At 49.0% G+C, this 15,469-nt stretch overlaps 1 protein-coding gene across 1 annotated transcript; it reads left to right on the top strand.

The window, feature by feature from the left end:
• The first annotated feature begins 1,092 nt into the window (after nt 1-1,092).
• On the top strand, nt 1,093-12,296 carry LOC119148866 (solute carrier family 2, facilitated glucose transporter member 3). The gene is made up of 10 exons (XM_037389480.1): nt 1,093-1,224; nt 4,194-4,289; nt 5,637-5,797; nt 6,090-6,330; nt 6,502-6,664; nt 7,308-7,495; nt 7,880-7,984; nt 8,423-8,524; nt 8,782-8,985; nt 9,479-12,296. The coding sequence occupies exons 1-10, from the start codon at nt 1,210-1,212 to the stop codon at nt 9,692-9,694; spliced, it is 1,491 nt and encodes a 496-aa protein (XP_037245377.1). The 5' UTR covers nt 1,093-1,209; the 3' UTR covers nt 9,695-12,296.
• The last annotated feature ends 3,173 nt before the right edge of the window (nt 12,297-15,469 follow it).

The raw sequence follows: 15,469 nt of genomic DNA, 5'->3' as shown, positions 1-15,469 counted from the left end.
TTCTGCTGGGAATAATGTTCGAACACCACCACAGAAATACCTGCGAAGGGAGCGAGGGAAAGTGTCCCCCCATTTAGCCTGTTAATTTAGAGTTACGTGTGGCCAGGTGACCATGTCAAATAAACAGCAAAACTGAAATTAAAATGTGATCGTTCCACTTTCACAGAATCTGGTGACAGAAGCGGTGGCCGATCCCAAGATAATTTTCCTAAAACTGAAACAATGTTACGCCACCCTTCTCCCCTGGCCCTTGCACCCAGCCCCAGCTCTGAGCTGTTGCTGTTTTCTGGAGGCAAAATGCTGGGCAGGTTCTTGGTTCAGTGAAGACTTTTCTTGTTTGACAGTGGTGTGGCCCGAGAATCAAAGCAGGGCTCTTTGTTACTCCCCTGGAAGAGTCTGGTGCCTGTTTGACCTGCAGGATGGACAGCAAATGGACATGAAGCACAGTAGCGCAGGGGGATGGAAAGGGTACAAGCCTGGGACTACACGCATCTGCAGGATCGCTGCTTCAGCTTTGCCCCTGCAGATACTAGCTTTGTAGGAAAAATATATTAAAAACCAAACCAAAAGTAAAACGACCAACCAACAAATCCCTCAAACCAAATTATCCAGTGCCTCATCCACAGCTTTGGGCGGTGGGGTGAGCGGCCACAGAGCACATACAGCATTTGTCTTCAGGCTCCTGCCCGCGCCCACCACCACCGGCCTGCCCGTTTTCCTAGGGATTAAAACCCGCTTTACGCCACAGCTCCTTTAGTGCAAACCGCCACGACCCGCCATTAACGAACAGCTGGGCGGCAGCACCGCGGCGGGCGAACCTCTCCCCCGCGCTCCGCCCGCCGCCCCCGGCCGGCTCCATGGCGGCCCGGCAGCCCGGCACGCACGGCGCCGGAAGGCGCTGGTGTCGGTTTTAAGTCACAAACGGCGTGAACTCGACCTGCTTTGTTTTGGTTGGGTTTGGGGTGGGTTTTTTTGGGGTGGTTTTTTTTTTTTTTTGTGTTTTGTTGTTGGGGTTTTTTTTTCCTCCGCTGTAATTACGGGATGCTGCGGAGCTCCGCCCCGGTCCCTCCCCTCTAACAGAGGCCATAAAAGCCCGGCCGCGGCGGGCGGAGGGTGCGGGTTCGTGTGGAGCTGGGGGCGGGTGCGTAGCCGCCTCCTCGCCGCGTTCCGTTAGCCGGGGAGCGGTAGCGGCCGGTCGCTTAGGCCACGATGGATACCAAAAAGGTAGGGGGGGAGCGCGGCTTTCTCCTTCCTTCTTCCCCCACCACCCGCCGCCGGCAACGCTGCGGCCGATGCAGGGTGCTCGCCGGCGGGCAGCCGCCGCTCGGATGCCCGCCGCTCGGGTCTCCGGGCGCTTCGGTGGAGGGGCGGGGGGTCGTGGCTGGCGGGTGGTCGCGACGGATCGCTGCCTCCGGGTGCCTGTGGGCCGTCGTGACCATGGATGCGGCGGCGGTGCCGGCAGGCCGCTGCGGGGGCTCGGGGGCGGGGGGTGTTGCAGATGGCGAGATTGATTTGCTTTCGTGCGCGTGGCCTGATGCTCCACATGATGCTGTGTCCGTACTTCATGATATTGATCGCCAGGTTTATTTTGCTGGCAGGGCAGCGCTTGTTTGTCCCGGGGTTTGTGATGCTGAAAAGAAGATTCCTCTTAAAGGCGTTTTTTTTTTGTGGTGGTGCTGGTGATGTGGTTTATATTAAAGGCGCTTTTAAATGTCAGAAGAAAAGCAAAACCGCCTTTCCCCTTTCTCACTTCGGAGAGCCAGGGACGGAATGTTTGGCGGTATCGTAGTTCCATCTGCAGCTACGAGTGAGGCGTGCACTCGTGGAGGGCGCGGATGACTGCATGTGCCCGAGTGTAGCAGGGCAGCAAGGCAGGCAGGCGTGAGGGAAGGGGAGGCAGCACTTACCCAGCTGGACCCGGCGCAGGGTGCCAGGATTGCAGTTACAACAAGGAGCAGCAGAAGCCCGGGGCCCACGCTGCCCGTATTGATGGGAGATGCAGGTGGTATGAGAGGATGCAGCAAAGGAGAGCATCTGCTCAAGGTCACTCAGGGGAGGGCTGGGGGGCTGTTGCTGCGTTCAACAAGTTGGACTACTCTGAGGTTTTAGTAGTGAAGTACAAGGGGGGGGGGGGGGGCTGGCGAGAAGCGGCTCCTGGATAATGAACGTTGCTGATGCCTGTGGTCGGAGGGGGGGGGGAGGTGGTTTGAATTCATTGCCGGTGTATAGACCTCAGCCTTGAGCCTTTGGGTAGGATGGGTGTCGCCGAACTATTTCTGAGTTCCCTGTTTGACTTCTGGGAAGTGAAACACTTCCAGCAGTAACAAATGATCCATACATTAGATCACAGTCTGGCTTGGTGGAGGGGATGGGTCAAGGCCATGTGATGTCTAGGTGGCAGGAGGCTTGGTAAGGGATGAATAGCAGGCCACAGCCAGGAGAAGGGAGCGTGAAAGAGGGCAGAATAACCTCTTGGTAGCTTATGTCCCATGTAGGTAGGGGGCTGCTGCTGCACCCCAGAAGAAAAAGGCCAGCTGTGATCACTGCAAGCCATGACAAAGCAGAGCCCTGATGGGAAAGATGCTCTTGTGTTGAGTCACTGCGTTGAAAACGTGGAGAGCTGGGTTTTGTCCTCAGCTTTGCTATAGCTGCTGACTAGGGGTGACCTGGCCTGGAGCCCTAAAAGTGCTTAGATGTCTTAATGCACTTTTACAGGCATGTGGGTGCCTTGAAAGAGGTGTGTCCTTGTGGTTCTCCGCCAAATTTCCCTGTGACAAAAATGAGGGGAGTGGTCACATGATGGCAGGATGAAGAAGGCCTAGGGTGTGTTTGGGTGTGAGTGCTACCTCGGGAGACATTTGCCCCCTGCAAGGAAAAGACCCTGTCCTCTTTGTCCCCTCCACTCCATCACTAACCTCAGCAGGAAGAGAGCCCAGCCTGAAACGTTCACATGATGTAGGTGGGGGTAGCCATGCCCCGCGAGTCATTTCCCCCAGTTGCTGTTTACTGGGGCCTAACTGGTGGCTGTGTGAGGGTTGTGCAGGCCAGAAGCAGCAGTGCTTGACTTGAAAGATTGGTAAAGGTGGTGTGAGTGTTGGCAGGTTATTGTCAAAAATTTTGGGCAGCCTTAGGAGCCACTGCTCCTGGAGCTGAGCTGGAAAGTGAGAGGCTGGAAGAGCTGTGACAGTAGGCCCCACGGAGTACTCTTCCCTCCTCTGTGAGCCTTAGGACAATAATTGGAAAGCCTTGGAAAAGGAACTGTTAATAATTTTGGAAAAGCTTCCAGTTCCTCCTGAGACAGAAACATGGTCTTTCCTCATCGTGCCAACTCCCAAATCACCTGCTCCCCCATGCCTTCCTAGCACAGAGCTGGCTTAAATGTCACAAGCTTTAAAGATGTAGAAAATGTCAGATGCTTTTCACCGACACTTAAATTCTCAGTCCGAGACTTCTGAGGTTGGACCATCAAGCTTCCTCAGGCTCAGAGGGCTGAGCGGTTTTTATTTTATTTTAATAAATAGCGATTAACATACTCAAATTCCAGGGACCCTGCTTCATTTAAAATGCCAACTATTGTCTCTGCTTCAAGAAAAATAAGCAGGAAGGTTGGCAGCACTGCTGCTACCTCTGTGAGGCAGGCTGCTGTGCCAGGTGCCCTGGGGCAGGGTTGGGAAGCTCTAGCCTGAGAAAAGCAGACCTGTTGCTGAAGAGTGCGGGTTTTAACTATCGGGAGTGATTGCCAGTATAGCTTGTGGGCAGATCTGTGACTCAATTTATGGGAACTTGTCAGCTGGCATGGAGAAGAGTTAGACCCTTGTTTCATGACATGCCAGAGATCAGCAAAAGCTTCTCTGTAAAGCAGATCAACCCAAAATAACAGCCACTAATGCAGCCAGTGTATTCATTACTAATGAGCTGAGAATAGTTGATGAAGGTCAGGAGATAATAAAGGAGAGGTCCTGACCGGCCCTCCTATTTCTAGTCACAGAACTTCCCTGCTGTACAGTTGCATCTCCCTTCCCAGGGTCTCTTGTTACTGATACCCACCTTTGCTGGACAGGAGTGCATTCCCTGCTGTTGGTGCACTTGTGCATGGCACCTATGAGCTGCAGCTCCTGTTTATGCTGAAGAGAAATAGGTTGTAAAGAAAGCATGAATAACAACACATTTTTTTTTTTTCTTTCTTTCCACAGAAAATCACAGTACCTCTTATCTATGCTGTTTCCATTGCTGCCATTGGATCTCTCCAGTTCGGGTACAACACTGGTGTCATCAATGCTCCTGAGAAGGTGAGAGGAAGGATGAATGACTTGTGGAGACAGTAGGAGTGAGGGGCTGGTGGGGAAAAAAAAGGTGTGGAAAAGAGGAGCTGCGTCCCAAGCAGCTAATAACTTGGTTATCGTTTATGATGTTAAGAAGACATACAACTCCCCCCTCAACTACAACAGTGGGACACGAAGGGCAAAGTTTTGGGGAGGAGAGAGAGTGACCAGAGAGGTTAATTCTCATAATTAGGAGTAAGAGGGGACAGGGCTCCATCTGCCGTTTCCTGGTAGGTCTATATCTGGTGCGTGGAGGAATGTGAGCCACTTCAGTTTTGAGTCAGAATAAACCAGCCATGGCAGAAGGAATGTAGAGTGCAGTGTGCAGAAAACAGTTGAGGGCTGGCAGGGATTACAGTTGCTCTAGTTTAGTTTGTCTCTGGGACCATCTCAGGCTTCTTTATTTGTTTATTCATTCCTTGTATTAAGTGTAGATTCAGTGCTTCTGAAAGGACTGTGACTTGGGCATTCTGACCAATAATCTCATGACTGTAGCCTAAGAAAGAAGAGATGAAGAAAACGAATGTGTGGTTTTCTTGTAACTATAAGATGGTTCCTCTCTCTCTCTCAGGAACTGAGTCACCAATACCACATCCATCCTGTGTCCGGGAATAGATGTCACATCATCGGGGGTGGGGGTGTGTGTCCTCCCTAGCTAATGTCCTGCTGCCATCTGCTGGGGGCACATACTCTGAGGCCATGTCCTCTTCAACCTTTGCAGAAATTCCCTCATCAAAGAGGATGCCTTGGAAATCGGCAACACAGCCCTGTCACGTCCCCATGAGACAACTAAGGACTGTTTTGCATGATGCTGCCATTTTCAGGCTTACCTCTGAAACTTTCTGTGTCTCTTAAACTGTTTCCATCCCAGAAAGCCCATCCCTGCTGCCAGAGTTGTGGTGTTGTCAGCAGAAATGTTCCTTTCCATTCTGTGGTCGCATTTTCTTGCTCTCTTTTGCTTCCAGCTGTCTCACACCCCCTCCCAAGCAGCACCAGTGACTCACATCCATAAACATGCAGAAGATAAGCCTGTTCCTTAATAAACACTGGCCTACCCCTCCACATTCAGTGAAGCAATTTCTCCCTCATCATACTGCTACCTGTCCACTGTTCATGAACAATGAAAGTTCCTCTTTCTGCACCCTTGTCTTCCCCTTGCATGACTTGTTGCTGCCTACTCAATTTTTAGGGTCTGCCCTTGCTTCTTGCCTCCATGAAAACAGAAAGAAGACCTCAAAAGTCATCTCCCCTCTCTCCAGTTCAGAATGCCTCTCACTTGACTGTAACTATGTCCCTACCTGATTCCTCCTGCAGATAATCCAGAGATTCTTCAACAGAACCCTATCAGAACGGACTGGGGATGTTGTCTCTCCAGAGCTCCTCACCTCTCTGTGGTCCCTTTCTGTGGCCATCTTCTCAGTAGGAGGTATGATTGGCTCCTTCTCAGTCAGCCTGTTTGTCAACAGATTTGGCAGGTAAGTTGGGAAGAGGGATCCAAGTCATGAGGGAATTTTTCCTATGGACAGGGGAGTGTTGGGAGGAAGAGGGCACAGGTGAGAGGAAAGGAGAAGGTGGCAGCAAGAATTGTGTGGGCTGCAAAAGGAAAGGGTTGTGGGCCAAGGTGGGAGCTGAAGGGGAATTACCGTGTTTTCCTCACACCCCTGAGGTGGGGCATCATGGGTATCATGAGTATTTTTACCCCTCTTGCAGTAAACTTCCCACTGTTTTGCCGGTTTAAGCTCAGTCTTCACATGTTCACCCTGGCAGGAGGAACTCCATGCTACTGGTGAACATCTTGGCCTTTGCTGGTGGCACTCTCATGGCCTTCTCCAAGCTGGCAAAGGCAGTGGAGATGCTGATTATTGGCCGCTTCATTATTGGCCTCTTCTGTGGTCTCTGCACTGGCTTTGTGCCCATGTACATCAGTGAGGTCTCACCCACCAGCCTCCGTGGAGCCTTTGGCACCCTCAACCAGCTGGGAATTGTTGTGGGCATCCTGGTGGCCCAGGTAAGCTTGACACAACCTGATCCTGCCCTCGGGGGGGAAAGGAGGGCAGGGGAGGGGCAAGGGGGGCCACACTCGCTGTCGGGTGCGGTATGTGGGCCTGTCATCCTGCCTGATGTGGGGGTGAGGGATTGGAGTGTTAAAATCATTCTTTCTCTCCAATTCTTTGTGTAGGTCTTTGGCCTGGAAGCAATCATGGGGACTGAAGAACTTTGGCCACTGCTTCTGGGGTTTACGGTCCTCCCAGCAATCCTGCAGTGTGTGGCTCTTCTTTTCTGCCCTGAGAGCCCCCGTTTCCTATTGATCAACAAGATGGAGGAAGAGAAAGCACAAGCAGGTAAGAACTCATCCCTGAAGGGGCAGGGCTGGATTCTGGCTCCCAGCCTGCGCTGAACTTGAGTGGGAGGCCAGGACTGAGCCTGGAGCCTGTGGTGGATCGGGGTGTGACTCCCAGAGGGCACCAGGCCTACCATCCTGGCCCGCCATCCTTGAGGTTGCATCAGTGCCAGGAAGTGTGGGAAACCTGGCATCCCAACAGAGACTCCAGGTGGGGTTAAGACAGGAGGAGTGGTGGTGCCTGGCCTGGTGGGATGTAGCAGGGCCAGCTGCTGGAGCTCTGTCAGCTCCTCCTGAAAGGTGGGAAACAGGCTGACAATTAACAAGGAGCTTGGAGGGCGTTTCCCTTTGCTACCGCAGAGGGCTGGAGTCAGCTCTGGCAAGTGTGTGTACGGAGAAAAAAAAAAAATAGTGTGGAGCTCAAGCAACATGAGCAAGAACTGGGCCTGGTTTCCTTGCTGATCACAGCACAAGGCTGAGAAAGAGGTTCAGTCTTTCCTGTGTAGCAGGCCCAAATACTGGCAGGTGGTGGCCCAGTGTTCCCAGTGTGCCCTCCCTGAAACAGCAGGGCAGCAGGGGAGGCAGGGCAGAACCTACTGGCTGTGGGTCTATTATACCTGGCATTTTTTGATTCTTTCCTCCAGTTCTTCAGAAGCTCCGTGGTACACAAGATGTGTCTCAGGACATCTTGGAGATGAAAGAAGAGAGTGCTAAAATGTCTCAGGAAAAGAAAGCAACTGTGCCAGAGCTCTTCCGTTCTCCAAACTACCGTCAAGCCATTACCATTGCCATCATGCTGCAGCTCTCCCAACAGCTCTCAGGCATCAATGCTGTGAGTTCCTTTCCTGTTCCGTGTGCTGAGCCTCCCTTATTATCTCTGGCTATGCTTGCACTTGCCACTAATGTTGAGAGAACTGTGCTTCCAGAAGCACGTTGTCATGTACCTTGACTGAGGGTTACTTTTGTGGTATTGCAGAGATTGCTAAAATGGAATGTGGAGATTATATTTGCTTTCAATTTTCCCCCTGCATGCCCTGGCAAGGCATTGCAGTCTTGCATAAAGTGAATGAACCTTGACCAGAAGGATGCTGTTCTATACTGTTGAGTGCTTCTTAGAAACTCCCTGTTGGGCTTGCAAGCCATTAGGCAGAGAATAAGGTACATGCTTTCAAATGCTGGAGTTGTGATGGTGTCTAACTTTTGCTTCTCTTCCCAGGTATTCTATTACTCTACAGGGATTTTTGAAAGAGCTGGTATCACACAGCCTGTCTATGCCACTATTGGAGCTGGTGTGGTAAACACAGTCTTCACTGTTATTTCGGTAAGTGGAACAGGGCCTTATGGTGAGAGGTAACTTGTCTGCCCGGGCTTTTGTGGGAGATCTGGCTACTTGTCTTCAGTCACGTTGTGGCAAAGTATTGGACTAGGCAATGGCCTTCAAGAGCAAAGAGTGCATTGAAAGGATTGTGGGAGGAGAGGAGGGGAGAAAGGGGTAGGGGTGTTACGCTTTTAGAAGAAAGTGGGGGGGGGAAAGGAGTGCAGGGGGAAAAAGAATGATGAGAGAAGGCAGTAGTGAGAACTACAGAGGAAAAACTTGGGCCTAGAATGGAGCAGCCTGGGCACCTGCACTGAGATCACCACTGGCACAGAGAGCTACAGGCAGATAAAAGAAAGAGGTGCAGGGCACACTGAGCAAGGGAGCCGCTTCTGGCTTTGTTGCTGAAGTCATGGATATTTTTCTCTCCTGTCATGTTTCTAGCTGTTCCTGGTGGAGCGTGCGGGGCGCAGGACCCTCCATTTAATTGGTTTGGGTGGCATGGCTGTGTGCGCTGTTCTTATGACTGTTGCTTTAGCTCTGAAGGTGAGTAATTGGTGTTCCCGTCCACCCTGAAACCCAGCAGGCGACCTACAGGACTATACATCTGCCTTGCCCTGTGATTCTGCCCTGTAGGCAGGTACTGCTGGGGCTAGAGTAGAGTGTGCAGTGGAGAGTCCTAAATATGGAAACAGTGCCACAGTATTCACAGTGCAGCTGGGAAAGCTGTGACACTGGAGATGGCATTGTGCAGTGCCAGGTTTGCCTCAAACTGCAGCTGATCGTGTTTTGTTCCCTTGCAGGATGTTGTGGAGTGGATCAGATACATCAGCATTGTTGCCACTTTCGGCTTTGTGGCTCTCTTTGAGATTGGCCCTGGCCCTATCCCGTGGTTCATTGTGGCAGAGCTCTTCAGTCAGGGCCCACGGCCTGCAGCCATGGCAGTGGCTGGTTGTTCCAACTGGACCTCTAATTTCTTGGTGGGAATGCTCTTCCCTTATGCAGAGGTAAGGATCCAGTTTGCAAAGCACTGAGAGTGCTGCAGCATTGGAATAGGTATCCAGAGTGGTTGTAGAGTCTCCATCCTCGGAGACTTCAAAACATGACTGTATGACCCTAAACAACCTAATCTCTCCTTGAAGTTGTCCCTGCTTTGAGCAGTCTGGTCAGTCTTCCAGAGGCTCCTGATACTGTGTTCTGATTGTTACCGAAGGCTGAGTGTTGTCACTCATCTTATATTCTGTTGTCTCAACTGCTTGGAGCTTACAAATAGTAGGAAGAGCTATCTTAAGTAGTGCATTAAGGATTTCCCTGTAAAAGCATCAATTTTGATCACCCACAGGAGCCCGATTTCAATTAAAAAAAATAATGCTGTGTTGAGAAAAAGTCAGTAAGGCATTGTTGGAGGAAGGTGTTAGAATTTTGACCTGTCAACAGCAAATGACCTTGCATTTAGGTTTATGAGCTTCTCAAAACCTCCTGCTTTTGTCCTCCCTGCAGAGACTATGTGGCTCCTATGTCTTCCTCATCTTCCTTGTTTTCCTGGTCATCTTCTTTGTCTTCACATTCTTCAAAGTGCCAGAGACCAAGGGCAGGACTTTTGAAGACATCTCCAGGGGCTTTGAAGGACGAGCAGAAGCCAGCCCCACATCGCCTGTAGAGAAGAACCCCATGGTGGAGCTGAACAGCATACAGCCCGACAAAGACGTTGCCTAAGATTCATGAAACACCACTTCTTTGACTCTTACATGCTTAAAGACTCATTAAAAAGGAATAAGCAAAGAAAACCATGAGAACTGGGACATTTCTCACTCCCCCCACCCCCCAGTTGCTGCTATTTTCTTCTTTGCACCCACATACTCGCCCATTCTGCCAGGCTTACCAGCATTAAGCAAATCTGATATGGGTGATCACATTTTCAAGTACTGGAAGGCACCTGGCATTTGCAAAAGTAATCTCATCTTCTCTGTTCTCCTGATGTTTGTGACAGAGAAGAGTTGGCAATATTTTTGATTTTTCTCATCTATAATTGCTATTTGGGGTTAACATACTTAGGCACGCAGTGACAGCTATGTATTTGACGGTTATGTATTTGAATCTGATTACTATTTTTGTAGTGAGTTGAAGGGACCCACTAAACAAGTCCCCAGCCCTTTTGAGTCTACCTGTGTGAGTGTCTGCTGTGTTACACTGGAATTTAAGAAGCCTACCAAAAAGCCATCTCCTTGCTTTTTCCTGTCCAGTGTGCACTTTTTTTCAGCCTCAGGAAAAAGGGGACCAAGTTACATGCATATTTTTTCCTGCTGTCTTATTTTTTTGTATAGACAGACTGAAAGCATACTTTTACTTAAGTTTATTTATTTGTATGTCACTTTGTAAATGTTTATTTTTTTAATGGTGTACAAAAATGTACAGACAAAAAGTTGAAGATGTTTATGAGAAATAGCTAATTTAACAAAAGATGCTGTAGACTTGAGGTGCAATAAGACTGTAAAGGAGAAATGTGATATGAAACAGGAGATTGGGCATTTTGGATGATGGGTACAACAGGCCCAATTATGCACATCCCTTTAAGTTATTTGTGCCCTCTGGAAAGAAATTCAAAGAATTGCATACTAGTGAGAAGAGGTATGTCTGTTTTTCCACTAAAATCTCTGTTGTTTGGGATTTTATGGGTGGCAATTTTAAATACTGTTCCCAGGTGTTGATTGGAAAGTGTGGTATTGCAGCAAATGGGTGTTGTTAGTTTATTTTCAGTCACGGCTCAGCATTGTATAGGATGATTGAGGGTGGTGATGGTAAACCAGAAAGTAACTTTACCTGTCTTCTCTTTGTTTTGGTTTTGTTTGTTTTTTTTTTGCTTCTCTGCTGCATTCTAGGAGGTCAGAAGTCTGAAAGTTTGCAGATTGTTACTTAAAGGTGTGTGAGATTCAAAATTATTTTTCCAAAACTATTTTCTTAGCAATTCTTATAAATATTAAGAGGCATGTAGCATAACCCTTCTGGAAACGGGCATGGTCAGTTATGGTGTGTGTAAGATCATAAAGGTAGAGATGCAGGACTAGAGACCAGAGATACTGGAACTTGCTAGCTTAGCAGTGTGAAAGGTCTGTAGGGCTCAGTCCACTGTTTGGTTGCAGGCCAAATGTTTTTGCCTACTATGTCCTCTCTGGAAGATCTGCATGATGTTGTTGTGATGCTCACCGGTGTGCGGCACGCTGTGTAGATGTGTTACAGCTCTGTAATAGTGCCTCTGTTGAAAGGGATATGGCAGACATTAATTGTACATCAGTAAGTGTCAGTATCCCTGCTTGTCATACTGCTAGGCAATCTGGAGTGTGTATACACCTACCCTTGCTGCCAGGTTAGCGCAGTTCAGGAAGGCAGAAAGTAGCACATACGATACACTTGCAATCAAGGGGTGGGAGTTTGCTTCACTGACTGCAGCACTCTGTTGAGGGAGACTCCAGGCCCATGTCTGTCCAGATCTGCACAAGCTATCTAAAGGTCACACAGAGGTAGGTCCAACTTAAACTACTCTTAAGATCTGATCTGTGTTTTTGGACTTGATAGAACTCAGGTCTACCTGCAAACTAATGCTGGAGTCCATCACTGGATATCCTAGAAGAGGAACAGGCCCACAGATTCCAAGGTAGGTAAAAGGACTAAAGGCTCAAAGGCAGGAATGGCAGCAAAATCGTCGTAGCATGGATAGCCCAAGCTTTTTTGATAGCATACTGTTTCAGAGCAGGTCAGAGAAGTTCCCATCGATGTATATTCTGGGGCTGTGTATCTGGCATTTTCAGTAACTTGTGATGACATTTCTCTACCTTCCCTAATGAGAAACAGTTGCAAATATCAGTGAAACTTGCTGTTGTGAAATACTACTTGTGACTTCATTTTAAATACCCTAGCTTTGCACAAGGCAATCCTATTGCATCCAGTTTTCCTTAGCTTTCTATCAGGCTTTCATGCCAAATGTTTATTCTTAGAAGTATTACCACTTCTTCCCCAACTTCCATATTTTGGTTCATTTTATATGGATTTCTGTGCCCTTCCTCTGACTCTTCAGCACTTCCAGACATGATATTTGTTAGGAATATGTTAGGAAATGCCCCCTACAGCTGTGCATAAGAGCATTCTGTACTTTGCATCAGAGATGTGTGTTGGCTTGGACAGAAATGTGTAGGTCTTTCTCACATGGTATCTCTTTCTTATTTTCTTTTTCTGTAACAGCATTGTGAGTATTTCGGATGGGTTTTATATGCTTATTAATGTGGTTGTTTCCTGTTTTTAAAATAAAATATATAACTAAGTATCTGGTTTGGATTTTTACTTTTGCCCTGTAGGTCTTCTGTTTCTTACTCCTTATTATAGCCTGGGACTATATTCTGGAATGTGCACAGCATCTGCCTTGCAGACTTTTTGCTAGCCCAGCACCCTGGATTTGTTTTATTCTAGTGAAAATGACCATTTCTCTTAGCCTCCATGCATATTGCCATAATAAATTCCCTTCCTACTCTTCCTTAGGACTTCTTAAACTCAAAAGATGTGCTTCTCTATCTTATTTGCCAAAATCCTTTTGCCTGCATCTGAATTTTTTCTCAGTAAGGGGAGGGGGGAGGGAAGTGGCTGAAGGTTAGGAATCCTGCCCAGAGATAAAACACATGAGACTTTTGCCCCTGCCCTCTCCCCTCCCATTCCTCTGTAAATGATGTTTTGCTCCCTCTGTCTGGTGAGTTACCTTAATTTCCTCTGAAATCTTGCCTATGTACACTCAGTACTGGATGCCTGAAAGGAGGAGAACGGTGAAGTGGAAACCCCACTGCCTTGAGGGGGGCCAGTCCCCAGGAGCTGCTCCCCTACCCCAGGGGCCATGGTATTCCTGACCCACTGGCAAGTCTGTGGGGTGTTCTTGCCCATGGCACCCTTGCTGAGGAGTCGTGAGCACCCATCTATTGCCATAAGGCAATGTAGTGGGTTTGCATGGCAAGGTTTTGGTAGTGGGAAAGGGAGGGCTACAGGCGTGGTTTCTGTGAGAAGATGCCAGAAGCTTCCCCCATGTCCAATGGAGCCAATGCCAGCTGGCTGCAAGACAGACCCACCGCTGGCCAAAGCCAAGCCCGCCAGTGATGATGGTAGCACCTCTCCAATAGCATATTAAATAGGGGGAAGAAAGAAACATCTGCTGCAGTGGGACAGAGTGAGACTGTGTGGGAGCATCAACTGCAGACATCCAGGGCAGGGCAGGAGGTGCTGCAGGTGCCGGAGCAGAAATTCCCTGGCAGCCCACGGTGTGGCTGGCTGTGCCCCCACAGCCTGTGGAGGTCCACAGTGGAGCAGATCCCGACCTGCAGCCCCTGGAGGACCCTATGCCAGAGCAGGTGGATCTCTGAAGGAGGCTGTGCCCTGTGGGAAGCCCACACTGAAGCAGGTTTGCTAACAGGACTTCTGACCCTGGGGGGGTCCATGCCGGAGTACTGTTCCTGAGGGACTGCACTGGGATAGGGACGCATACTGGAGCAGTTTGTGAAGAGCTGTAGCCTGTGGGAAGGATCCATGTCGGAGAAGTACGTGGAGAACTGTCTCCCATGGGAGGGACCCATGCTGGAGCAGGGGAGGAGTGTGAGGAGGAAGGAGAAACAACGTGCAATGAACTGACCATAACCCCCACTCCTCATCCCCAGGCACCGCTCAGGGGGAGGTTGTAGGGAAATCTGGAATTGAGTTAGGAGGAAGGGAGTGGTGGGGGCAAGGTGGTTTTCTAATTTGAATAGTAATAAATTAAACTAATTTTCCCCAAGTCAAGTCTGTTTCGCCCACGATAATAATTGCTGAGTGCTCTCCCTGCCCTGATCTTGACCCACGAGCCTTTTGTTACACTTTCTCTCCCCTGTCCGGTTGAGGAGGGGAGTGACAGAGCAGCTTTGGTGGGCACGCAGCATCCAGCTGGGGTCAACCCTCCACAGGCAATAAGCTCTGGTTCTAGTGCGCTCCTTTCCTTGTCCTACATCCATCTTACAAGCCCAGGGCGCCTGTACCTGTTTCACAGGCAGAAACAATGACAACAGTTAATCAAAAAGTAAGGAGTTAAAATATACTTCAGATGAAAAGGATGGAGGAAAGCAAGAGGAAGGAAAAGATGGCAGAACCCAAACTACCCCAGAGGAAGAATCAGGCTAATACAACTCCGGAGTCAGCAGACTGCACAAAGCCACCAGGAAGGAGTAGGGCATAATGTAAAGTCTAAAAAAACTTGGCATAACCCTGAGCCAGCACAGGCTTTCCAAAACCTGACGTTACTGACTGCTGCACGTTCCTAGCTCATGCCTGTGTTTTGCGAAGTGCTATGCAACCAGCCTCAGAGCTGGGGAGTGCTCTGGGCTGTGTATAATTGTTTTTCAACTCCTGGTGAGCTGGGGGAAAAAAAAAACCCAAACAAAAAAGCCCAGCCATCCAAACTCATAAGCATATCTAGGTCAAACTTAACTCTAACGTTTCTGTTTTCTTCTCGAAATGGGAACTGGAGAGCAAAATTATTCAGGGCCAAAGCATATGATTCACTGAGCCCTAAATTAATGCTTTGTGTAGTTTCTGTGATAAACTCTTGGTTGGGGAATGATTTGGGGGAATAGATGTGGTTATTTTATTTCTGAAAATTGTAAGGAAGCTTCAAAAGGAAAAACTTTGCAATGAAGTGTTTTGAATGGTTGAAGATGGGTTGTTTTCAGTTGAAACTGTTCATGACATCCAACCGAGCACATAGGCAGCTCTTACCACAGTGCCACACACAAATGTCATTTACCTCTGACAGGGGTAGCAGGGGTAGCTTGGACAGGTACCTCTTTGAGACCACCCACAGGACTTTGTTCTGGCTTGCTGTGTGCAAGTGGCACTGCAGAGACCTTCAGAGCATTGCACAAGCCTCTGAAAATCAAGCTGGTCCCCAGAGCAGTGTGTAAGATTAAGGTTTAGCTGCAGCGGGCTTTCTTCCTGCTGATATCCCCACGTTACCTCTTGAGTATGTATAGTCGGAGCTGGTGAAGTATCACCTCAGGCGGGAAGCAAAACATTCCAAGTCTCTGCATCCCACTCCTTACCTGGACCTGCAATGGAAGAGAGGAAGGAAGCAAGGGAGCACAAGAATGTGATAATGAAGGAAGTGGAAATTTAATCAGAGAATAAGTCTTGGAGGAAACCCCCTCCCTTTACCACTTCCCCTTTCTTTACCCAACAGCCTACATTACAACACCTGTGAGTTTCTCGGCAATTTCTCAGATGGCTCACTATTGGCAGAGATGGAGTTCATGCCAGGTCAGAACCACTCTGGATTCCATCTCTGTTCCAGTGCATTCCCCGTCTGAGCAGTGGTTGGCAGAGGTGTTGCCACTGGAAAAATCGCAAATGGCATGGAAAGTTTTGATGTGTCTGTAGAACCAGAAGGCCCTAGGATGCGTATGAGTAACTGCATCACTGGAGAACATTTCTAGG

Source organism: Falco rusticolus, chromosome 5 (assembly GCF_015220075.1).
Source record: "Falco rusticolus isolate bFalRus1 chromosome 5, bFalRus1.pri, whole genome shotgun sequence".
In the NCBI taxonomy this organism is placed as follows: Eukaryota; Metazoa; Chordata; class Aves; order Falconiformes; family Falconidae; genus Falco; species Falco rusticolus.
The sequence above is the reverse complement of the archived record's forward strand: the minus strand, read 5'-3'. Positions and strand labels throughout refer to the sequence as shown.

Bases quoted from the DNA above. Each gene is read 5' to 3' on its own strand.
- LOC119148866 (XM_037389480.1), top strand. The intron at 6,665-7,307 runs GTAAGAACTCAT...TCTTTCCTCCAG, and splicing joins GGAAGAGAAAGCACAAGCAG to TTCTTCAGAAGCTCCGTGGT. The intron at 8,986-9,478 runs GTAAGGATCCAG...TCCTCCCTGCAG, and splicing joins TGCTCTTCCCTTATGCAGAG to AGACTATGTGGCTCCTATGT.